The following is a 24,361-nucleotide window of genomic DNA, read 5'->3' as shown; positions in this document are numbered from 1 at the left end:
AAAGCTCATACCAAGAACAAACTTAGTTGGTCTCTAAGGTGCTACTGGAAAGAATTTTTTATTTTATTTTGTTTAGACTTTGAAAAAGATTAAGATGAAAGAGAGTGTTTGCATAATTACAATTTCTGGGCAAAACCCTGTGAAAAATCTTTGTGGGAGGTGTTACATAGGGCTGTATCATTTCCAGCTCATCTACACTTTCCGAGTTTTCTCAGGAGGGCATTAACAGAGAATGAAACCGGGATGTAATGGGCTACTCACATTAAGATAGTGAATAGGCTTGGTTACATTAAACTTGTCCATTGTCGAGATAATGATGGAAGGGGTTGTCAAGAAAAAGAGCACAATAAACAGGAACAAGTTGATGCTAAGCCAAAGAAACCACCACTTCACCCCTTGAACTGAGAGCTTTTCCCTGCAAGTGAGAAGACACAGCAGATCAGCAAGTATTCTATACTTTACAATAATGGCATTAACAGGTGTACCTGTTGCTTAAACAAGTACATAGCATGGGGCAGGGAAGAAAGAGGCATGATTTGAAGTAGGAACTAACACCCAGGGTGATGACTTATCCCTTTTAAACATGACTGTGAGAAGGGCGGTTAATTGTTTTGCTGTTTTGTTGAATTATTTACTTGTTTTTATCCTGTATTTTATTCTGTAATCCGCCCTGAAATCTATATATAAATCTAATAAATAATAATAATAATAATAATAAAGTTACCAATAGATATCCTCTGGATAAGTAGCATATGCAACATTCCACTTTGAAACAGAGAGTTCCTTGCTGTAAGCTGACGGCTGAGGTTCTGCAATACACCTAAAGCCTTGACATTTACAGGCATTGAAATCTTTAAGAACACTGCAATAAAATAAAACATTTCAGCATTCATACTTGGAATTACTTGATAATGTACAGAGAAACTGCTAGGAAACTTACTATGTGTGATCAAAGCAACCCTTGCGTAACCTTTCAATGTCACTCAGCCACCAGAGGGTAACAATCAATATTGTTTTTTAGATTAAAACTGTGTATGCAGACACAAGTTATAACATATAAAAGCAATTTAACTCTGAGTAGACCGTTCAGGCTGCAAATACTTTAAATATCATTAACAACTTTGTTGTGGTTTTCTCTGTTTTCACTGCCAAAAAATTAATACAGAAACTCTTCTGGAATTTGGATCCTTAGGTCTTTCAGATAAATGCAGTTCAAACAGAAGAGGTTCATTGTTTAATTAAGACAAAAGTCAGTTGTCAGCTAAAATTAGTTAAATGTGTGGAGAGGAATGGGTGGAAAACCTCAGATGAGCTGAAAAGTTAATGTACTCTGAGTACATCTGCTGACTTCCTGTGGCATTTAAACAGATGCATAAATGGTTTTGGGCATGGGGTGGGGTGAACTTGTATTGGTTTGTGTTTCATTTAGTGTAAATAATTCAGCTTTGATGACCATATTGAATTAAAAGAACAAAACACTTACTGTGTTGCCATGGTTTTCTCATCAAATGTTACAAAAGCCATTCCCAGTGGCTTGTCATAAATTAGCTTCTCCTCTTTCAAATATTCACTCAAATGTTTATTGCTAACCTTGGTGTAGTAATCTATAGCATCCTCCTGTTGAAAGGAAGCTTCTGTTACAAAAACAGTGCTGAATAGCTCTTACAGTTCAGATCTGGAAATAGTACTGTTTTCACTTTTCATATATTAAGCTTTTCCTATTTTAAACAGAGACATCACATATAAAAACTACAAAGCATTTTATCTTCTACACAGTTTTAAGACAAGTAATTAAACAGGCTCTTTACCTTTTTGCAACCTCTGACATCACAACAACAGAACTGGCCAAACCGTTTTGTGTGTATCAAACATCGTTTACCACTCTTCTGAAACACTTGCGTATAATAAGCCACATGTTTCTCTGCCTGTTTTCTGGGCACAAACACATAAGGTTTCATGATGCAAAAACAGATTAATTTCCCAAAACTGTGTGTCCATCTTAGAAACACATTTTTATAAGTAAGAGTTACAGAACAGCCCAAATACATATAATGCAACATGTGTACTAAAGATCTAAAACCTGTATCAGCTTACGAATGCCAAATCATGCAGGTATGGACTATGTAGACCGATGGTGTCCTTAAATGTGGAAGTATCATGCTCTATATTTCTGTATATATTATGTTTTGTTTTGTCCTACCCTTCCCCAAGGAGTCATCCATGAGGCTCTCTTTTTTTTTAACCCTCACGATATTCCTCTAGGATAGACTAAAGCTGAGAGACAGCAGTTGGCCCAAGATCATTTGCTGAGCTTCATCGCCTCATAAAGAGATTTGAACCTGGATATCCTCAACCACCAATCCCCCACACACTGCTTTGCAATTTCAGGAACCACAAACTGAACTGGAGTTAAGAAAAGCTACAGGGCTGTTATACATTACAGCTACATGTGGCAAAAGTCACTCTGTACCTCTGTATAGAAAACTATAACTTTCTCTTGCTAAAATATTGTTTCTGTATGCAAAACGTAATAATATCTCGTGATTGATTCTGCAAGGGGCTGAAATATTCTTAACAACAGCAAAGATAATACCAGCAGCCTGGTACTGGTGATCATCTCTAGCACCGGATCATTTTGCTGTTAAGGTACAGTGGTGCCTCGCTAGATGAAAATAATTCGTTCTGCGAGTGTCTTCGTAGAGTGATTTTTTCGTCTTGCGAAGCACCAATGCAAACCGCTAGTTTTCGCTTAAAAAAAATAATTTGTCTTGCGAGGCAGCCCCATTGACTTTCAGCAGGACATTTTTCATGCAGGTACCTTTCTGTGTAGAGGGAGATGAGTTTGGCTACATCATAACATAACTGGACCTCTTGTACATTGCAGGTTGGATACGCTTCACTGCAAAAGGATGAAACAGATAATTACAAGGTGTAATAAGATGGTGACAAACACTGCGTTTAAAAATAGGTAGGCTCAGAATATAAACTTAGGCATTTTAGCACAAGCCTATTGTGATCGAGGCTCAAAGTCATCTGAAGCACAGACTTGCTGTTCTCAACTCTCTTAAAAAACTGATTTGGTGGCAGGTGCCAGAAGGAGGACTAGCAATGGACATTCCTATCACACCCCAGAAGGTACAGTGTTGCAAGAGCTACTGCAGGTGCCAGAAATGGCCTACCAACCTTCCTGGTAGGGAGCCTTGAAAACTATACTTCCCAAGGTTCCAGGCTCCCGCTGTGTCAGTGCAGGAGGAATAATTAAGGCTACCTACATTCTGATGATGTGGGAAGGGAGCACAAGGGTGGGGGGGGGGAGGAAAATAACAACACGGGAATTTGTAGTCGGGCTCCTGGTTATGTCACTGAGGGTGAAATAGAGCTAAACCTCAGAATAGAATCTAATGTTTTTTCTGGGTGTGTGAAGTACTCCCCCCCAAAAAAAAGTTGTTTTACTTAAATCTACTTGAAGCTGAACAGAGATTTCACCCCACCACTAAAACCCAAATATTAATTCACAAAGTTAAATCTCGAGAACAAAGAAATTTAATAGGAAATGCTTCATAGGAGCCAGTTTATCATGCCCAAATCATATTGCTCCAGGCATACGATAATCAGGAAAGTTGCCACCGCACAGGTCAGAGCATGGTGCCGGACAACAAAAAATTATACTCCATTGGCTCCACAGATTGCAGTGACATTCCATACAAAGCAGTTAGCCAAGTGCTGGAAAGCTCTCCTCTGACTGCCCTATCGACCTCCTCTTATGCCAATTTAAAATTAAATTGCTGTCACAAGTTTACAAATTTGTCTAGATACAGTGCCCCTTGCTCTTCTGTACCATTCCAGCTAGCCTCCCCCCCTTTTTATTTTTTACAGTTTTTCCTGTAGTGGGTGTGTAGATAGGACTAACCCCAGGTGCTAGCTAATATGGACAAAGTCTCTCCTTAAGTAGGAAGTCTAGTAGCTTATCCACCCTTGGCTGCCACTACACACAACACAGCTAGGGTAGACACTAAATTCAAGGACTACATTTAGACAGGCTTTGCAATTAAATTTTTAATAATAGTCTATAGGTAAAATTAAACAATAACTTAGTTATATATTTTGTTAAGGGAGCTTAAAACTACAAGGACCCTTTGTTTAAAGAAAAATAAATAGAAATTCAGCCCCCCCCCCCTCTTCTTCTTCTTTTTACTTACTTAAAGTGATTTTCTATGGTTGTTGCTTTGGCATTTTTGGGAAGCCCAGTTATGAACAATGTGCGTTTTACCTACAGAACAGAAATTATTAGTTTCTCAGAGATTCTGAACTAGGGAAGAAGCCAGAAAAGAGAGACATTATTATATATTTCAAGTTGGACTGTGTGTATTTGAAGAAGAGAAAAAACAATGATTACACTGACCTGCCCCCGTTCACAAAAAAAAAAACTTTCCGCCCCCAACTGTAACAGAACAGAATTCAAGCTCCACCAAATTTCTTGGGTTTTTTGTGTTCTGTTTTGCAGACTTGTCCCACAACCCAGCAAATCAGAAATGTGCATACATGATTTGTCAAGGGGTAGTTTCTCTGGGTGGCTCTGTGATTTAGGGCTTGCCAATTAGAAGGTTGGCGGTTTGAATCCCCGCGACGGGGTGAGCTCCCATTGCTCGGTCCCAGCTCCTGCCAACCTAGCAGTTCAAAAGCACGTCAAAATGCAAGTAGATAAATAGGTACCGCACTGGTGGGAAGGTAAACAGCGTTTCCATGTGCTGCTCTGGTTTCGCCAGAAGCGGCATAGTCATGCTGGCCACATGACCCAGAAGCTGTCTATGGAAAAACGCTGGCTCCCTTGGCCTGTAAAGCAAGATGAGCGCGCAACCCCAGAGTAATCTGCGACTGGACCTAATGGTCAGGGGTATCTTTACCTTTTTACACTAGAAGTAGCAATACACATTTTTAAGAATATAGAAACTTACTACGCTTTCTTCTTCATATTTGATGGCTTGAGTGTGATGTCTCATAAAGACAACAGTCAAAATCATGTACACAACAGCAAAAATAGTGTGTAGCCAGAAAAGATTGTTGCTGTGGAACACAAGTTTCGATATATTAGAAGTGAAATGACTGGAGTATAACATTTGCCTAAGCTACTATTCAATTTATGACTGTTTAGTGGTCAGCAAGGCAGGAAAGCAAGCATAAGACTGACTGTGTTACCTGTTACAACCTCCCCTTAAACCATATAGGACACGTCTTTTTAAAAATGTATATTCAACGGCCTACGTTAACTGTAGTTGTTTTAGCATAGTGCTACCCAGACAGTAGGTCTGAACCATGTTCAACACATATTTACTTAATGTTTCAGTTTCAGCCAAACTGTCTACTGGCAAGTTAGTGACAAAGGAACTTGAAACACATTCTAGGAGTCTAAGGGCACTATGGTCTCTCAGCCTCCTCAACAGCATTTTCAAATGGATCAGTGTTTCAAGAGCACTGTACTACTAGATGACCAGAGCACAGGACCATTTATAAAGCAGCATTTATTTATTTTTATTTTTTTACAATAGAATTATTAACTTGTATGTACTTTCAAAGCCCAGTGGAGCACACTAATGCTTATGCATTATATCTACATGGTAGAAATTACTCTGCTAGGTGAAAGGGAAAGTGATTTTTTTCCCTAATTCAGAGTATTTGAGGACCAACACTTAGAGACAAGTCAGACTTCCATATTCCGTTCCCCCACATCCTACTATAATTAGCAATGCCTGCGTATTTAGGAATGGGGGAGCCCTCAGAACAGAAATATTTCAAGTCTCCTTTCCCACACAAACTGACTTGGTGGTGATACCAGCATTTTGTCCTGCAGTGCCATTACAGCACTAGCAGTGACCCAGGTGCACAAACCCCGAGAGAAGTGGTTGCCAGGGCTGTTCATGTCCAAAATAAAGACTTGAGAGGCCCAGGAATTACATTTCCCAAGTTTCTCAACACTTGGAACATTTTGTGCGGTGTTCTAGCACATAACAGAAACTGTGCTACAGTTCAAGTGAATTTAAAGAACTCTGTCACCCTAGGAAATCTTACTTTTTGCGGTTTGGACAGTGATGAGGGAATTCACTGAAAAGGGTGGGTTAAATAAATGAATGACTAACAGGAATACATATAAACATGCTGCAAGGTAATCAGGATGGATGTGGGATTGATATTCATTGTCACATAACTGCCCCACAAACAATTAAGAAAGAATGCTCAAAAAAGACTAGCTACAACCCAAAGCCCATGTAAGCTTTGTGCAAGCATGTTTCAGGATGGAAGTCTTACCCAAGTCTATTCCAAATCAAACCAGGAATAAATAAAATGCAGTACACTTTCCGTATATCTTGTTCTGCCATGCATGCTTTACATACAATACTTGCTTTTTATGTATATGGCATGGGAGAAGTCCCCAAGTGGTAAAATCAAGGAACGTGAGACTCGGGTGAATACTACAGTACATACACAATATACATATATGATGTTAACACCTCAATAGTTACATACCCTGCTCTTAGGTTTGCAATAGTAGTTCTGCCAAAGCTGTAAGGGTCTTTATCTGAAAAACAAGACAGCAGCGCAGTATACACACTTTGAATTAATTCATTTAAAAAGAACAAAATGCTCTTGCATCACTATAATATTCCCACTGATTTATCATAAGTTCTACCCTTATATACTGCTTTCATTTATAAATCTCAAAGCAGTTAGTAATACTAGAGATTTTTTTACCATCCAGCTGTGCAAAATAATGGAGGAATGGGGCAAATCCTCAAATCCTAAAGCACTGCAGTAGCTATTACATGTGCTCAAAGATCAAGTCACTGGGAATCTGGCATGCAATATCAGCACACAGGCACTACAACAAGTCAGGCCAAGTTAAAGGACTCATTGAGTTACTGAGGAAATAAATAGATAACCTGTTACTCACTCTCCTCCACCTTAAAATTAATTGGCATCATTATGTATCCTCCATCTCTGTGCTCACCCTTCCCTTGGAAGGGCTGGACACATGGCCATTCTCCCACTGCTAATACCTTCCCACCCCAGACAAACTCCAAACAAGCATGCTTACACCAGTTGGGTCCCTCTGCCAGATTCCACAGAGGAACCTATTCCAGGCCCATTAGGTTCGCAACAGTTATGTAGCACCTTTTGGAGCCTAAAAATCACATAGGAAGGAATAAAGGATTCTTCTTCTCCCCACCAGGAAATATAAAGGAAAGAGGCAGAAGGAGCAAGACACCACCACTCCCTTCTGCTGTTTGAGGAGTAGGTAGGGGTTTTTAATTTCTTTGCCACTGTGGAATAGCATAGGCCCACCACTCGGATATTATTTTTAACCATTTGGTATAAACATTCTGATTCCTATGTTATTATCTCAGTAAGAATAAATGCTAAAAATGAGCTTCTGGGTTCCTTTAAAAGACAGAGAAAGCACAAACTCTGGCTAGATATTGATTATTATTATATATATATATTTTAAAAACATGCCTTCTTAGTTTTATTGATTTCTTACCTATAAGCTCCAGCGCCTTAAGCATCGCATGTAAAAAGAGACAGATTTTGAGCGTACCACTTTCACTTCCATTGAATGTATTACACAATCCTCTTCTTATTCAGCCTTTTTGCCAACTTAATCACCCTTTAACTTTTCAAACCCCCTTGGTCATGTCAACACAGGCTAGTTTAAAAAGTGATGGAAAGAGGCCTCAGGATTATTAGGAGTTGTTGACTCGCTTTTTGTGTCATCCTGGGATAAAAGACTGTTTAGCTTTGTTCATAGCCGTTATCTTTGGTATGCTGAGACATGGAATTCTTATATTTTCAGTGGCCACAACAGTGAACAGAATGGCTAAAACAGCCTAGGATGTGTTCAGAAGGAAAACTACCTACACCAGCTAATCTGGACACATTGTGAGAATCTAATATACTTGGGGGGGGGGGACTTAGTCTGGTTACTGAATACCAATGCATATGCTTATACTCTCCTGCATCCTGCATGGAGTAGTAATAGGCTATCATCAACACAGATGTGCTACTCCAATATAGAAGCAGTAATTTACTGTCAAAGCCACAATAGAGATTTTAACAGATGCCCAAAGGTTTTCTGGAGAAAATGAAACAACTATAATATATCCCATCTACAGAAGAGTACTTTAATCACTGGACCCACTACAGAGAGATTTTCCAACCAAGCCCCTTAAGAATAAGCAAGCCCTGGTCATCAAGGCACTAAGAGTGACACAGAACAAGTTGTCATAAAAGGTTCTCACCAAGTAAGTCGCCTGATAAATTGACAGGAAGTATGACGCACAAAGACAGCATGCTGACTACAATAAGCAGGCAGATGAGGTGGCGCTGAAAGGCGAGATAGGTAATGGCATCATCCCCACATTTTACACGAATCTCTTCATCGCTGCACCACAAATAACAGAACAGGTCAGTTGCCAAGTTTTACAAAGGTGGGCGAATGCTTAAGAAGGAGGCTGACTAAGGATTGCATTGCAGTTGCAGACTGAAAATACTCTGTGTTGTACAATATGGTGGTATCATAAAAGGTCACATGGATACAGAAGCAACAGAGGCTAGGCAGTAAAAAGATGCTGAACAGGTTCAAACAAAAGCACACCCACATGGAAAGAACAACTGGCATTTAGCCCACGCTCTACTCCAATTTATAGAACGTGAGCGCTTTCTCCCGATTCAATTCTATATGAAATGAAAAACTTTTTAAAAACTGGATTAGGGAGGCATTATTTGCACAAATGCCAATTTGAAACGCAGCTAAACCTTTGAACAGAATTATCACACTAAAGACAATATCCTGCAGATGCAAAAATACACAGTAAACACAAAATAAATAAAATGAATATTTTTGAAATGGGGCAGCACAGCTTTCCTTACTGTAGAACCCAGCAATACTGACATCAAAAACTACTGAGCTAGACAGCATTACACAATTTCAATATACCAACCTGAAAATTATTTCCTCTTATTTCAGAGGAGATACATACATAATTTCATTTGTATATTTATTTTTTAAAAAACAAAGAGGTTTAGTTACAGGTAGGTAGCCGTGTTGGTCTGCCATAGTCAAAACAAAATAAAATAAAAAATTCCTTCCAGTAGCACCCTAGAGACCAACTAAGTTTGTTCTTAGTATGAGCTTTCGTGTGCATGCACACTTGGTATCTGAAGAAGTGTGCATGCACACGAAAGCTCATACCAAGAACAAACTTAGTTGGTCTCTAAGGTGCTACTGAAAGGAATTTTTTATTTTACAACATACATAAAAACTATATAAAAATTTAAAATCAGAAATCAACTAACTATTATAGCAGGGTATGTTCTTAATTGTCATCATAAGGTTGGCAGTTGTGTGACATTAAATCTAACCCTCAAGCATGACAGTATTTACTGCAAAGCACAGAGCTCTAGGTAAGATCTGTGATCCTGAAAACCATTTTAGTGAGAAGCAGAAGTACACTACTATTCATTATAACTGGAAAAAAGTTTCCCGAAATGAGATAAATTGCAGAGGTGGGAAACCAAAAGTGGAGTCCCTAAGGAAGCTTGTACTTCCTACTTTTGAGAACATCTTAAAAACTCAAATTTAGAATCATGGTTTTCTTGGCAAGCTCATATAATGAGTCAACAGCAAGATCTAATGATCCTTCCCTAGTGAATTTTTATTTGGGGACTGGTGTCATCACAGCCAGTCTATCCAGCTGTTAAGATGGTAAAAGATCAAAGAAGTGTGTAGGTTTGCTTCATATAATAATGGATTAGCCTTTTTTTAAAAAAAAGAAAGAAACCACACATAGTGGGGTACAAATTACGAGATTTTTTTAAAAAAACATTAAACAATTTATAAATGCTTTTACATAACACAATTCAAATCTTACTTCAAAGCTGTAGGCTTACTAACTGTTTTTCTAACCATTTTAACCATAGTTCTGTCCCTTCTTGTGTTTAATATAAAAGCTTTCTATTCCGCCTTATAATTAATAATTCTCAAGGTGGCTAACCAAAATCCAATTGCTGCAATGATAAAAGCATAGAACATTAAAAATGTACAGCCCTCTGTTTTCAAAATTGCTAAGAAATTGTTATTAAGCAACGTATAGCATAAATAGCACTCAGATCTCTGCTACTTTGCGTACTCACCTCATTCGAAAGGCAGATATCATCCAAGAACAAAAACCCTAGAAGAAGCAGAAATACTCTTTTTTGAACACCCGAGTGGGATCCACAGAAATATTAGCAGAGCAAACAAGGCTTTCCTGCATCTTCTTCCAAGTTCTAGCTGCACATGTTCCCTGAAAAGCTGCTCCTGGGGTTGTGGGGCTATCCAAAATGGCATGTGATGCTGTGCAAGAGGCTGCAAATTGGAACAGGAAACTGGGAGTAATTACAAGCTATCCCCTTTGCATGAGCAGAAACAGCTCCTGCACCCAAAAGCTCTCCCATTTTCCTGCTTGGGTAAGAGACAGAATAATCAAATAATAAATTTATATTTGTAATTTATTTTACGGGGGGGGGGGACACTTTGGGTTGGTCCTAAGCCTCCTAATAATATCAGGACACAATGTTTCATAGAATACCCAAAGTAATTGGAAGGCTTTTTGGGGGGTGGGGGTGGGTTGGGGAAATAAGAAAACATGAACCTTTAGAAAAGTTTCTTTTTTAAAAAGCAAGATGACAAGAGAGGAAATATAGTTCATTTCAAGTCTAGAACTCCTCAGGCAAGCTGAGTGAAATGGGATCCAAACATGAATGAGGAAATTATGGTGAGCAAGCTTTGTGACCTCATGGGAACATGAACTCCCAAGAGTGATGGGGCTCATCACTCAGTTGTGCTGCAATTGGGTGCTCCTGGATTCAGCATGCCTACCACCACACTTTTTGCACTCATCCCCCTTAGAAACTTCTTAAATCAGGAGCCCCATGGACCTTGAGTTTCCTGAAGCAATGACCTTCCATGAAAGTAGAAAAAAGCAAGGGAGAGATAAGGGCTGCTTCAGTGACTACATCAGCTTCATCAAAACAAGCGAACTATTCATAGTCTACAGCGCTATCTGCTGTTTCACTAACTGAAGAAATCATCACGCATCATTTCACGCTTCCTAAGAACGAGTTTGGACTCTTTACAGTACAACTAAATGATTACAAGGAGAGAACATGAACTAAAGCCATTTGAAAGCAACTCCTGCCATGAACAGCAAATATTGTTATTGTTATTAAATTTATTAGGGTTCAGGGTGGGTTGCAGCAATATAAAATACTATCGTTAAATAAATTGGAGTTCTTGTTATTAAATATACCAAGAAAAATGTGCACCAAGAACTCTGTCCAGTAAATTTCAATGGTGGGAATAAATCCTACTCACAAGTCAAAAATCAAACAAAAGTATGTATTCTGAAAAGAATTACAAACTTAAACAAAGAATGCAAACTTTAACAAACAATATAACTTCAAACTCACAATAATATGTGTGGCACAATAATTTGTTACAGTATAAGAATACAAAAGTTTTTAAGTAACAACAAATTCATATTAGTCATATTCACTAATATGAATTTGTTGTTACTTAAAAACTTTTGTATTCTTATACTGTAACGAATTATTGTGCCACAAATATTATTGTGAGTTTGAAGCTGTATTGTTTGTTAAAGTTTGCATTCTTTGTTTAAGTTTGTAATTCTTTTCAGAATACATACTTTTGTTTGATTTTTGACTTGTGAGTAGGATTTATTCCCACCATTGAAATTTACTGGACAGAGTTCTCGCAATATAAAATACAGCATCCAACAGGTCACTGGAAGAATTCTATTGCCATAATTACTGGTGCTTTGGTGACACTTTTGAGATGTACAATCATAAACTGTTGCAGATTATAGTTACTAGTCAATTTGTTTCATATTAAGCAGAATTCATAGTAAGTAAGAAGTGCTGTACTACTGCACATTGTACGTTTCTTCACAGTAGTGTTTTCTACCTCGTTTTAATCTTAAGGTTTAAAGAAAAACATAACTATAATCAGCTGATGAAGCACTGGAAGATAGAAGCCATTGAAACAAAGAATCTTTCACACTACTGATAAACAATTATTGTTTCAGTCACCACACCATTCTCCTACAGAATACCGTAGGTATTCATGACACATTTTACATACAAGAATATGGGAGAAGCTTAATCCAAAATACTACTAACTTCATCGGGGTCCAAATCATCAGGATTGGTTAATTCACCAGATACAGTGGTATCACTAGAATACACAAAGGAAGGCTTCAAAATTAGAATACTAGACTTAACAACAGTTGCTAAAACTCAAAAGCATATTTAAAAGAAGCTCAAATAAAGCAGCTAGCAGAAGTACTCAAAAGGGAAAACAAACAGGAGGAAAGCAGACTATAGTGAAAACATGAACATTTTAGACAATTAGGAGGGGAGTTCTGAAAGAATCTGTTCTGTAGAAATTATTCACTCTCATATCAATATAATGCTTTGCTCCTGAAAAAAGACCTCAAAGCAATATTTTTCTAGATCTCATTCCATGACTAAGAGGACTGTCTCTTCATTTTTAGACACTGTGACACAATACATAGCTCAGATCCAGTATTTCCACAAGCCCATTGGTGCAAGGGTGTTCCCAAATGCATTTTCTGCCTCTTAACTACTAAACCAATGCATCCCATCCAAACTAGTGAGAGGTCCATGGGAAGTATTCATGTGGTGTGTGCATGTCCCCACTGCTCAGGAATTACATACCTACCCCCCATTTCCATTTTTTCCAACTGGGCATTCATGCAGGTATTTCTTTACCAACGTGTGCACCCTTAAAAACAGCAACCATGGAAGTGCACAGCAGCAAATGTTGTGAGATTCTACAATGGGCAACATGAATATCCCATTGGATCTGTCACCAGAAAGCTGGTCAAGGAAGTCTGCTTGCTGTTCTTCTTTCTCTTGCTGGCATGTTCCCCTATTTCAGCAGAGGGTATAGCTTTCTAAATAACCCATGGTGCAACCCCACCTTGGGGGAAGTTACAAAAAGACTTCTCCCCTCACCCTTCAAATATGAAACTGACAACATTCTGGTAAGTTTCAGGTAATATGATTATTTCCTTCTTCCGTGTCCTTAGGTCTTCACATTTCTCTCTTCCTTCACTCCCAATTCATGTTTACACATTGTAGCTGTTTGTTCCCCTTTAGTTTTGCTACTGAGGTTTTGAGCAGGAACGGTCTTTGCAAAACCTTAATATTAAAATTAAAATGCTGATTTATTTTCTGCAAACCTGGACCTCAGCATGCAGCAACTGGAAATAAGCATTGTTTCAGCCACTGCAAGAAACAAACATGCCCTGCACTTGCCAATTCTTCCTAAAGATCTAGTCTTATACAGCTGTTTTGCTCAAGAGAAGTTTTGAACGAAACAGTGGTTTCACAAATTAAAAAAATATGTACTCCAGGGCCAAACTAGGTGTAATGCTCTAAACTCACCATTGACAATGGGCTTTTCTTTTTTAAGCAATAGCATGCATGACCAGGTAATTTTCATGGGAACCAGAGACATGCATGCACGCACACACACACACACACACACACACCTCTGCCACACACACATGCTGCTCTTTTTTATTATTAAAAAAAACCACTACCGAAGCAATTCCTAATAATGTACTTAGTGTCACAGTTCCTTCTCTTTGTAATGCATAGAACTGTTGGTGTTTGTGGTCTATGACAATGCCTATTATATCAAAGTGTTACATGGGGCAGTAAGTTTCTCTGCTCACACACTCCCTACAAGTCTGCTCTGGGGGGTAGTGGCAAATGGCAAGAGGAGAGAAATGATAAATTTCTCAGCCAGAAGTTCTTGCACTAACGTAGCTACTTTTTTGTTGGATACCACCCTTGGTCACCAACAGCATGGCACTATGCCCTCTGTATCTACCAATGTTCTGTGGGGGCCATTGTAACATTTTGACACTCATGTTTTCTACATCTTGAGAGCCAGTGTGCTGAAGTGGTTAGAGTGTTGGGACTAGGACCTGAGAGGTCGGGGTTCAAATCCCCACTTGTTCATGAAGTTCACTGGGTGACCTTGGGCCAGTCACTGCCTCTCAGCCTAGCCTACCTCACAGGGTTGTTGTGAAGATAAAGTGGAGGAGGTGAGGAGAAGTATGTACATCACCTTGAGTTCCTTGGAGAAGAAAATAAATGCAATAAGCAAATGCATTATATAAATAAATAAACATTTACCTCAATGCTTCCGAAACCAGGGCAATACGACCATAATCCCAGAATCTTTTTCTTATAAAAGAAAATACCAACAATAAAATCTAAAAGAAAAGAAGTAACATTCATTCAAAGGCATAAGGTTTCTTTATTTCATGTTAAGTTGGCTGCAAATATGACAGCGTCATAAGAGCACCAGGACCAAATTTTTCATACTTGACAAAAACTTTGAATTTTTATTGTTGTAACACCACAAAGTAGCTTATGGCTAGTATTGGACAGGGTGCTTCTTAGAGCAAAAAGAATAAAACATGTGCTGTGAAGGGTGGGGAAAATACCTGTCTTAAGCTTCACAATAAAGAATTCAGACAAACCCATGTTAATTTTGACATGGCACTCTTAAATACAGTTTGGCAACTACCATAAGCTCCCATCTTAAAGTGACTAATAAAAAAAAGGAAAGTGCTGCAAATCCTGTTATCCAAAGATGACCACACACTTATTCTGCACCCCTTCCATATATATTTCTTTAGTCAGGACAAGCCAGACCTTGCAGCATAGTCTGTTTGAAGGGAAGGAAAACATTTGTGCAAGACAAAGGATGCATCTATTTCAGCAGGGTAAATTACGTGATGATTCACCCTTAAGAACACAAGCCCTATTCGATTGGACAATAAGTCCAGCTTATTTACAAGGAACACTTTCCACATATCCGCCACAGAGCTTCTCTTTTTTGCAGAGGATTCTGGGACTTGTCTTAACACGCATGCTCAATTGACGTGGCACACTGACCATACTTCTTGAACCTCACCATGCCGTTCCTCAGACCCTGCTTTGGGAACTTGGGGATTGTATAAGAGGCAGTTATCTGCCAAAATTGAGACTCCTAAAATTAACTTACCAAAAAGCAAGTAACATCGAGCAGAAGGACAATAGGGACTCCACCAAAGCTTACACCTTGAAGCACAGTACTTCCCCGTGCTCTGCTGTAGCAGTAGGATCCATTGCTAGCACGGATGTCTGTTTTAGTCCCATTCCATGAGTAAGCCAGCCACAAATCTCCAAAGAATGGAACCATGTTGTTTCACTTAGAAAACAAAATCATAGGGCAAGTTACAACAGGAAGGAAAGCATTATATAGATAGAGTAACAAAAGTCATTAATATAGATTTTGCTTCAGCCATTCTTTTCTAACAACTATTATTAATAACTATTAATTAATAACAACCCATTACTTAAATAGCTTTGCAACAGTTCAATGGAACAATCAAAACATAAGTTTTTATTGCAAGTATGTACTTTGTCACAAAAGTCCTACCTCTAGGTTCTAAACCATCAAGGCCCAAGTCATGAAGGAATTAGTATGAAAGGATTGAATTGGGGAAAGCCTGCAGCAGGATGGAACTGTAAACACCACAGATCTGTCATTTTCTAGCTCGGCTATGACACAAAAAATGCCCCCATAGAATGGATTCCCCTCTCTATCATTCTCTCTCATTCATATACATCACAGAGGGGTGGAAAGAAACAGAGACTGAAATTCACCACCGCCAAATAATAGGTCACCTCTGTGTTCACATCGGTGCTGGAGGAGACTCGTGAGAGTCCCATGGACTGCAAAAAGATCAAACTTATCCATCCTTAAATAAATCAGCCCTGAGTGCTCACTGGAAGGGCAGATCCTGAAGTTGAGGCTCCAGTACTTTGGCCACCTCATGAGAAGAGAAGACTCCCTGGAAAAGACCCTGATGTTGGGGAAGATGGAGGGCACAAGGAGAAGGGGGCGACCGAGGACGAGATGGCTGGACAGTGTTCTCAAAGCGACTGGCATGAGTTTGGCCAAACTGCGGGAGGCAGTGAAAGATAGGCGTGCTCTGGTCCATGGGGTCACGAAGAGTCGGACACGACTGAACGACAACAAAGTGTCCACATCCTATGTAAAAATAATAATGATCCTCAAGCATGCTTTTGTGGTTGGCACTGGCAAGCACCAGATTTGTGATTTTTACTGTGGAATGTAGTCGATCAACAAAAGTATTAATTTTATAGTAGTTCTGGAGGACTGCATGTAAAAAAAATCTTGTAATTTCAAGAGAGTAAGTTTTAATTCAACCGGATCCAACCTTGATCCAAACCACATGGGAAAGCAAAGCGTCCCAGTGTTTATGCTTTCAATTGCTGGGGTGAAGCAGTGACCTAGACGACTGTGACAAGCAGGTGGGGTGATGCCCATGGAACACTCTCAAAACTGTCAATCAGACCCAAAAGGGAAAACCTGTTCTAGAGGTTTTGCAGGGCAAAGCCAAGTATCAAAGCTATCCAATACTTTAAACTGCTTTAGACATATTCATAATTTCACGCTTTAAGCATGAAGGAAACTGGTTCAGCCCCATCCAGTCGCTATAAACAACTGAATAGTCTTTTAAATTGTAGGTGACAACCAGCCATCATGAAGTTGTGCATGTACAGGCAAATCATCTAAAGATAAATGCAAAGAGAAAATTATTTAAGAGCTCACAGCAAGTGGAAAAGCAAAATCTGATGTAAAATTTTACATTCTTATGAAGGAACTTTAAGTTTTCACAGTTGTGATTTTACAGTGTACACAAGAAACCATCCAAATGAAGACATCCAATATGTTCTTTACAAAATTCTATGGCATTAGGCCTCATTCCAAAACAGATGCAGTTCATGGTTAACAGGCAAGTTGGTGGATGGATTATCTGTTTAGATCAGTGTCTCCCAAACTTGGGTCTCCAGCTGTTTTTGGGCTACAGTTCCTATCATCCCTGACCACTTGTCCTGGCAGCTAGGGATGATGGGAGTTGTAGTCCAAAACCAGCTTGAGACCCAAGTTTGGAAAACACTGGTTTAGAGATTAAACTTGTTCATGTCCTGTCATCCCACACGTTAATTTAATTTCAAGGGAATGAAACAGAAAGCAGCACTTATTTTATCCACCAAATCACAGCTCCACAAGAGAGGTAACACAGGACAATGAATGCCCTTCTGTTTCTGAAATTCTGATTTGCCTGCAACAAAAATAATTTCAGGGCAGTCTACAAGCTGCAGAGGGCAGAAGAGAGCCATCCCAGATTTATCACTAGCGGTTGATAATTACACATCATCTCAGCAATTATCAAGCCTGCCCAAACTTTCCTCAACAGAAGAATAAGGTATTTTATTTATTAACAAATGTCAACCAGCAATAGCCTGCCCAGTGCAGGTCCTTGGGAGAGGCTCAGAAATTAAGCCCAACTTAACTTCTGATGTATTAAGAAAATGTGGGCGTCTACCCTACGATAAGTAGGGATGAAGGGTCTAAAATTGCCCCTCCCTCGTCCCCAAAAGTTTAGGGCTGCCACCCTTCCCTTCCCCTAGCAGGAGGCCTGCGCTTTAGCACCCACAGAACCTGCTGAAATTTAACTGGGCAGCTTCTCACCCCCCACCAGCACCAGGAAAGCGGCTGGATTTCTGCCAACTCATACAGCTGTTATAGACTCGGGGCCTCTGAAGCCATTAAAAAAAGAAGAAGAAACAGTTGTAAAACAAAACGTGGCTATAAAATAACGGGCCCATTCGAGATTATAACTACAGGTGGCGAAAGAATGCAAGCAATAATGCAAGACACGCACAGTTCACCAGGGAAGTCGCCTCCACTTGACAATAAAGAGAAAATGGAAGCCAGGTGAAGAGAGGAGGAGGGGACCTGCTTGAAGTCGCAGGGGCCGGGAAGAGGAGCCGGAAGGGAGGCTTAGGTGGGTGCCGGGGACACACACACAAAAAAACAAACCTTGGGCACAACTCTCACACACTTTAAGAGAGCAGGAAGTGGCTGGGAAGCAGCCGAAGAGGAGCTGCTGCTGCTGCTGCTGCTCTCCCTGCGGGGCAGGGGCAAGGGCAAAGGACCCACCTTCCCACCTCCTGGCCACGGGTGGCGCCTCTGCTTTAATTCCGCTTTCGAGGAGGAAAGCCCACCCGGTTACCGCCGCACACAACCCCTTGGCCAGAAATGGCCCCGTCCTCCGTTACCTGAGCCGGCCGCTGCCACCAGCTCTGCTAAGTGGGAATGACGAGGGCGCAGGTGACCCCGCCCCGCCCCCCGAAGCGTCGCGAATGCAACAGATGACTTGGCCGAGCCGCGCATGCGCCCCCGTTATGTGGCCCAGGCCCTGCCCTGCCCTGCCCACCGCTCCTCAGTGCGAGTCTCCCTCCACCTGCGACGGGCTTTGTTGTGGCCTCAAGAGAACGGCCTTCCCTGGCAGACACGCCCTTGGGCACCACGGGAGGCTTCCGCCCGCTTTCTGTAAGGTGACAACAAGGCTGTGTCGTTGCGTTTGTAAATTCTTCGTAGGTCCGGCGGGAGGAAACAAGGCAGGTTCTTCTCGCTGGCGACTGATAACACACACGCAAGCGTCGTTTTCAAGTGTAGCTCTCCTGCCCTTTCCAGGCTGTTCGAAGATGCGAGTACTGTATTTCGAGGCCCCTTCACAGGTTGTGTATTCCAACAGGAGAAGCTCTGTGGCCTTATTTAAGGTCACAGATTTGGTGGTTGCATTTGGTGGTTCTCCCTAGTGGTGTGGGGGAAACAACCTACACATGCTCAAAAGCACTCCTAACTTCATTTAATCCCCACTTAATTCAGTATGTCTTACTTCTGAGTAAGTTAGGATTGTGGTGTATTTTGATTAAGGTGGGAAGAGAGATGTCCATTTTCTCCACAACATGCATAATTGTATAAGGGGAAGTTTTCCTTCCTCTCCCATGATCCTAAAACTCAGGACCATTCAAGGAACCTGAATGCTGGAAGATTCAAGACAAACTAAAAAAAAAAAAAAAAAAAGTATTCATTCACACCATGCATAATTAAACTATGGAGTTAGCTTTCGCAGGATGTAGTGGTGGCCACCAACTTAAACCAGCTTTTCTTATTTTTTCATTAGACAAAGGAAGACACGAGGCTGTCAGTGACTACTAATCATTATGGCTGTGTTCTACTTCCACTGTGCGAAGTAGGATGCCTCTGGATCAGAGCTGTCAACCTTCCTTTTTTTTGCATTGGGAAATGGCGCTGGAATAAGGGAATTTCCCACAAAAAAGGGGAAAGTTGACAGCCATGCTATGGATACCAGTTCCTAGGAATCACAAGTGAGGAGAGTGCTACTTCTTGTGGGCTTCAATAAGCACTTGGTTGGCCACTGTGGCAACAGGATTCTAGACTAGATGACCCTTTAGCCTGATCCAGCAGGGCTTTCCCTATAGTCTTATAGAGCTCAGTCAACAGTATCAGGGTCAAATTTAGTTTACTGCAATAGATACGGAAGGAGAGTCTTTTGATTTAGATTCAAAGTCAGAATTGAGCTGTAAGGAGACAATTTATAGGTGATTTGTAAATTGATGCAAGGACCTTGAACCAGCCTCAGTAGTAAATGAACAGCCAGTGTAGGTGCTTTAACAGTGGTGTCACTTTTTTCGGCCATGTGCTCCCAGAAGTCTTCTGCACCAGCTGGAGCTTCCAGAACAGGCTCAAGGGCAGCCCTACATAATACACATTTTAGTCATCTAGCCTTGAGATTATCAACACATGGACTACAGACTATCCCTGTGCAGGAAGAGCTGTAGTTGGTGAACCAGACAAAGCTGATAAAAGGCACTCCTAGCTGTAGACACCTGGGCCTCTAGTGACAGATGTATCCAAGAGTGCCCCCAAACTACATACCTGCTTCTTCATAAGGAGAACTATATGGTCCAGAATGAGGAACTTGCCTATCTCCTGGGCATAGAACCACTCACCCAAAGAGCCTCCATCTTCCTAAGATTCAGTCACACTTTACGGGCCTTCATCCAATCCATTATTATTGCGTTCAGTCCAGAGATTTTTACAGCCTCCCCTGATGCAGATATTGAGAAAAATTGATACCTTGCTCCAGAACTCCTAATGACTGGTCCCAAAACCAAGCACACTGGGTCGCTCCTTTAGTTTAACATGGCTTACAAGAAAATGACTTGTTTGTTTTCTTTTGGTTGCTGGGTTTTGGCAATGAGGCACAAGTGATAGCTGCTGGGAAACACTGGTGGGCCTTTGGTCTGATCCAGCAGAGCTCTCTCTTATGGGAGAACTTCCATAAAATTGCCTGTTTTATGCCCTTTTGTTATTCTCCTGTTTTATTTTATTTTGTTTTGTTGTTTTGTTTTGTTTTGTTTTGTTTTAAAAGGGAATTATATGCTGGAGCATAGATGCTGCTAGGCATTGCCACTAGCACACCATGTGTTCTCCTGGATGTCCACACAACACAAAATGTTTTAATACGGCTAGTGATTAAAATGAGGTTGGAGAAATGAGCTGTATGTCCTGTGCCATCAGGTCAAGTATGAATGTCCCCTGGACAGCTCTTTAACACCCAAGGAAACTAAACATGCAAGTTCATATGTGTTACTTTCTTCATATGTGGTTTAGATTACTGGACACAAGTACATACAAATTTCAGATAAACCTCACCTTTCCATTTATCCTTCCCAGCAGGATTTTCCTCTGTGGGTCAGCACCCCTGTAGGGTGTACATATCCTCAGTATTTTGGGCAGCAGGTGGTACGAGGAGTTACCACTTATGTAACTGCTCCCTGTGGTCACAACATTTCCACTACACAGGCATTTTGTGTTTTTTCTGAGTGGTGAATGTTGAACTGTGGCCAGATTAGCTGTTAAATGCTTTCCTGTTGAAACCCTAATTAATAGATCTAATTCATTTTCTTGACACTTTGCTTCCAGATCCTTTTGAAGTTTTCGTCACACATTATGCTTCTTAGATGTAAACCATTGATGCTTTACATGTACCTTCATAACATAAAGTGAGAATATTACTCAAGTACCATACAAATCAGATTTTTGCACTCATCTAATACTGAGCAGATGCAATCCAGTCTTTCCTGTTACATGAACATTAGGCTGTAGCCCAGACCAGTTTGAGCCAGCTCAGAAGGCACCTGTATAATTATCTATTGGATTTTGCTATTATTATTATTATTTAGAATTTGAATTAACTTGACATTCAAAACATGCTGTACAAAATGTTTTTGCCCAGATCTACCAATGCCAAGACAAAGGTCTACCAGGCTTGCATGTTTGTTTGTTTTTTAAGTTAAATCTTCATTTATTAGACAGACAACACAAATTATCACTTTGATTTCTGACTCTTTGCTTCAGCACCTTGACAACAATCTTCTGTTCCTCAATAAGGAATGCTTTTTTGATTCTGTCATGAACGCATTTAGCACACATGGAACCACCATAGGCTCTGCTAACATGCTTCTTTGTTTTTGACAGCCTCATAAGAACTTTAGGGTGAACAGCACGAACACCACGAAGTCTTCCTGGGCACACACCACATGCAGACTTCGGTGCCTTGCCAACTTTCTTGGTGTACAAATAAACAATCCTGTTGCCTGGTGTCCGGGATAGCCTGGTCTTGTTAAGAGGCTGTGTTGTAGGACAACCTACATCGGTATGTTAGACGCTGGACTATCATGTCCTCAAGGCCCGTTCAAGTCCTCCCTGCCGCGGATGGAAACGGATTAAGCCAAGCTCCCCGAAAGAGAGAGACTGAATCCACCAGGCTTGCATGTTGAGCACACTGCTTTATGGTAGTAAGCCATGGGCAACTTACACTCGCCAGGAGCAACATCTCAATGCCTTCCACAGGCACTACATCAGGAAGATTTTGGTCACTGCATAGCAGGACAGAGTCTCAAACAAATATGTGAATATGATCAAGCCCACATTCCCAGCATATTCGCACTCCTGTCTCAGTGATGCCTGCACTGGCTTGGTCATATTCACAGAATAGAAAATGGCAGGATCCCCCAGGACATGCTCTATGGGGAGCTGGCTTCAGGCACAAGGCCTGTTGGCCGACCAACTCTATTATAAAGACATCTGCAGACGTGACTGGAAACATTAATCCCACTGTGTGGGAATCCCTTGCAGTGCGTGAGACAGTTACATCATGCATCCACAGCAATGACCAGAGGAGGAGTGACTGCTGCTGGGAGGAGCGCAGAAAGAAGAAAAGCCATAGTGCACTTGCATCAGCACAATTGGATGCCTTCATCTGCCCCAGCAGCTTCTCCCTTATCAGTCTCTACAACCACAGCAGGTGCTGTAACTCTTGAACGGTTTCACTCAACTCCCAAGGCGCACTTCATTGTCTCCTGAGACAGACGGATGCCAACAACAACAGCTCAGCCTGGAAGCCAACCCTGTATGCAAATTCTTTAATCACATGGCAATATTAAAAGGTTTCATGCATGCATGACAGGAAAAAAGGTCTGTTTTCCTTTCTCTCTATTCTGAAACCTTCGCTGCTATCTGACCCCAGCCACCTGATCCACACACAACACTACAAGGCTCTTTTCTTCTTCAAGCTGCTTAGAACTTTGAATGGGAGCATTTTGTTGTGAGCTTCCATTTGTACAGTTCTAATTTTAATAATACAGATGCTCTGTTAACAGCTCTACAGTGACAGTAATTTAATTCACACCTCCTTTGCACTTTAGGAAGGCAGCATGAGTTCCCACTGATAATCTCACAGAACATACCCAGTGTGGTGAACACAGGATAGTGCTGCTCTTTGAGGTAGGCAGGGAGCTCTTGTTGGTGTGACATATGCAGCGTAGCTAGAGGCAGCAAAGGGATGTGAAAGTGAAATGTTGTACGATTACATTATTTTAATAAGATAGAAAGGTGCCTGCTCCCATCCCCCCAAAGGAATGACTTTAGCACAAGAGTGGGGAATCTGTAGCCCACCAGATGGGGTTTAATTTCCAACTCCCATCGGCTTTTTCTAGCATGGCTGACTGGGAAATCTAATGGTAGATGTAATTCAGCAACATCTGGGGGCCCACAAGTCCCCACACCCCTACCTTAGTAAAACAGAACCAAACGAAACCACAAAAGAATTCCACTATAATCCCATATACTCTCTGCAGAAAATGTCTATTGGATTCTCTTCATTCAGGCATGTTCCTAATGGCTCTGGCTATAGTTGAGGATAGTATGATAAAATAATTCCAGATTTGTGGTAACTGAAAGCACAAAATGAAAGAGCTGGCACAAAAATTCTCACCCGTGAATCCCCTCTTTCCCCACCCCGCATTATTACGCGACTCTGCACAATTTTAGTTTCTTTGATTGTTACATGTTCATGTTGGTTACTTCCCCTCCCTGAAATTGCTTTGTACTTCATTTCTATAGGGTGGTTACTGCTGCCACTTCTTCCACCAAGCAGTCCTGCATTCTTAGAAGTTCTTTCTTTTTTCTGTGATGCTCCCAGGCCTTGCCACCGCCTTTATCATATATAGAGAGTGTGCATTCTCCTAGCACATGGGTAGCATATTGAGTCATCCCTTTTCAAACAGCAGCCACATCTCATCAATCTTCTGTCTTGCAACTAAGCATATGACTAGTATTTTGTAAATTAACGCAGGGCGGGGAAAGCATAAGCAACGACAGGATAGCTCTGCATGGCTTTCTTTGATGCATTTACAATGTGATGCAAGGTCATTTGTTTTATTGGGATTTGGTAATGGAAATTGTCATTGCTCAAAATGTGTTTAATTCAGATTGTCTGTTTAAGACAGATGGGGAACTGGCTGTGGCCCTTCAGATGTCTTTGGATTCCATGTCCCATCAGTCCCAGCCAACAAGGCTAATGCTCAGATATTATGGGAGTTGTAGTCAAGCACAGCTTCCCCACCCCAGGTTAAAGAGAATATATATGAGACTGAGGGGTAAAGTCCCTTTGAACATGTGTAATCTCCATATTGTAAGATCTCAGTAAAGAGATAAAAGGGGTTAAATCCCTTTGAACATGTGAGAGCTCTGTAATCTCACATAGTTTGGCCCTGAATGGCTTGAAGAGATGGTTCCTAGAAATCATGACTTCCTCAAGCTGCCTCCTGTACTTAGTTTTGCCTTCTTTTTAATTATTATAATTTTATCACAGCTGATTTAACTCTATATATTAAATATGACTTTTTAATATATTGGAAAGTTATTTTTAAAAGAATAATGAAAGGTAAACCTAACTGTGTCATAAATACAACAAAC

At 40.7% G+C, this 24,361-nt stretch overlaps 2 protein-coding genes across 5 annotated transcripts in view; both read right to left on the bottom strand.

Annotated features, from left to right (window-relative positions):
* TMEM63A (transmembrane protein 63A) overlaps positions 1–24,361 on the bottom strand; it is a 38,137-nt gene that overhangs the window by 12,438 nt on the left and 1,338 nt on the right. The window contains exons 1-14 of one of the 4 annotated variants that reach the window (XM_033144666.1): positions 18,289–18,382; positions 15,158–15,343; positions 14,281–14,360; positions 12,232–12,286; positions 10,186–10,223; positions 8,292–8,434; positions 6,523–6,574; positions 4,956–5,064; positions 4,200–4,270; positions 2,819–2,899; positions 1,809–1,932; positions 1,484–1,617; positions 725–862; positions 262–415 (exon numbers count right to left, since the gene is read on the bottom strand). In XM_033144666.1, the coding sequence (XP_033000557.1) occupies positions 262–415; positions 725–862; positions 1,484–1,617; positions 1,809–1,932; positions 2,819–2,899; positions 4,200–4,270; positions 4,956–5,064; positions 6,523–6,574; positions 8,292–8,434; positions 10,186–10,223; positions 12,232–12,286; positions 14,281–14,360; positions 15,158–15,334 (1,356 nt within the window). In that variant the 5' untranslated portion in view covers positions 15,335–15,343; positions 18,289–18,382. Of the gene's footprint in view, positions 1–261; positions 416–724; positions 863–1,483; positions 1,618–1,808; positions 1,933–2,818; positions 2,900–4,199; positions 4,271–4,955; positions 5,065–6,522; positions 6,575–8,291; positions 8,435–10,185; positions 10,224–12,231; positions 12,287–14,280; positions 14,361–15,157; positions 15,344–17,217; positions 17,486–18,169; positions 18,227–18,288; positions 18,383–24,361 lie in introns of those variants that run through there. The other 3 variants (XM_033144669.1, XM_033144665.1, XM_033144667.1) reach the window with 3 other exon arrangements.
* On the bottom strand, positions 21,404–21,797 carry LOC117044648 (60S ribosomal protein L34-like). The gene is given in 2 exon segments (XM_033145457.1): positions 21,404–21,727; positions 21,729–21,797. Coding segments are annotated over 2 exon segments (378 nt in total). The 5' UTR covers positions 21,783–21,797.

Source organism: Lacerta agilis, chromosome 3 (assembly GCF_009819535.1).
Source record: "Lacerta agilis isolate rLacAgi1 chromosome 3, rLacAgi1.pri, whole genome shotgun sequence".
NCBI lineage: Eukaryota > Metazoa > Chordata > Lepidosauria > Squamata > Lacertidae > Lacerta > Lacerta agilis.
Note: the sequence above shows the minus strand (reverse complement) of the source record. Positions and strands in the feature narration are given on the sequence as shown.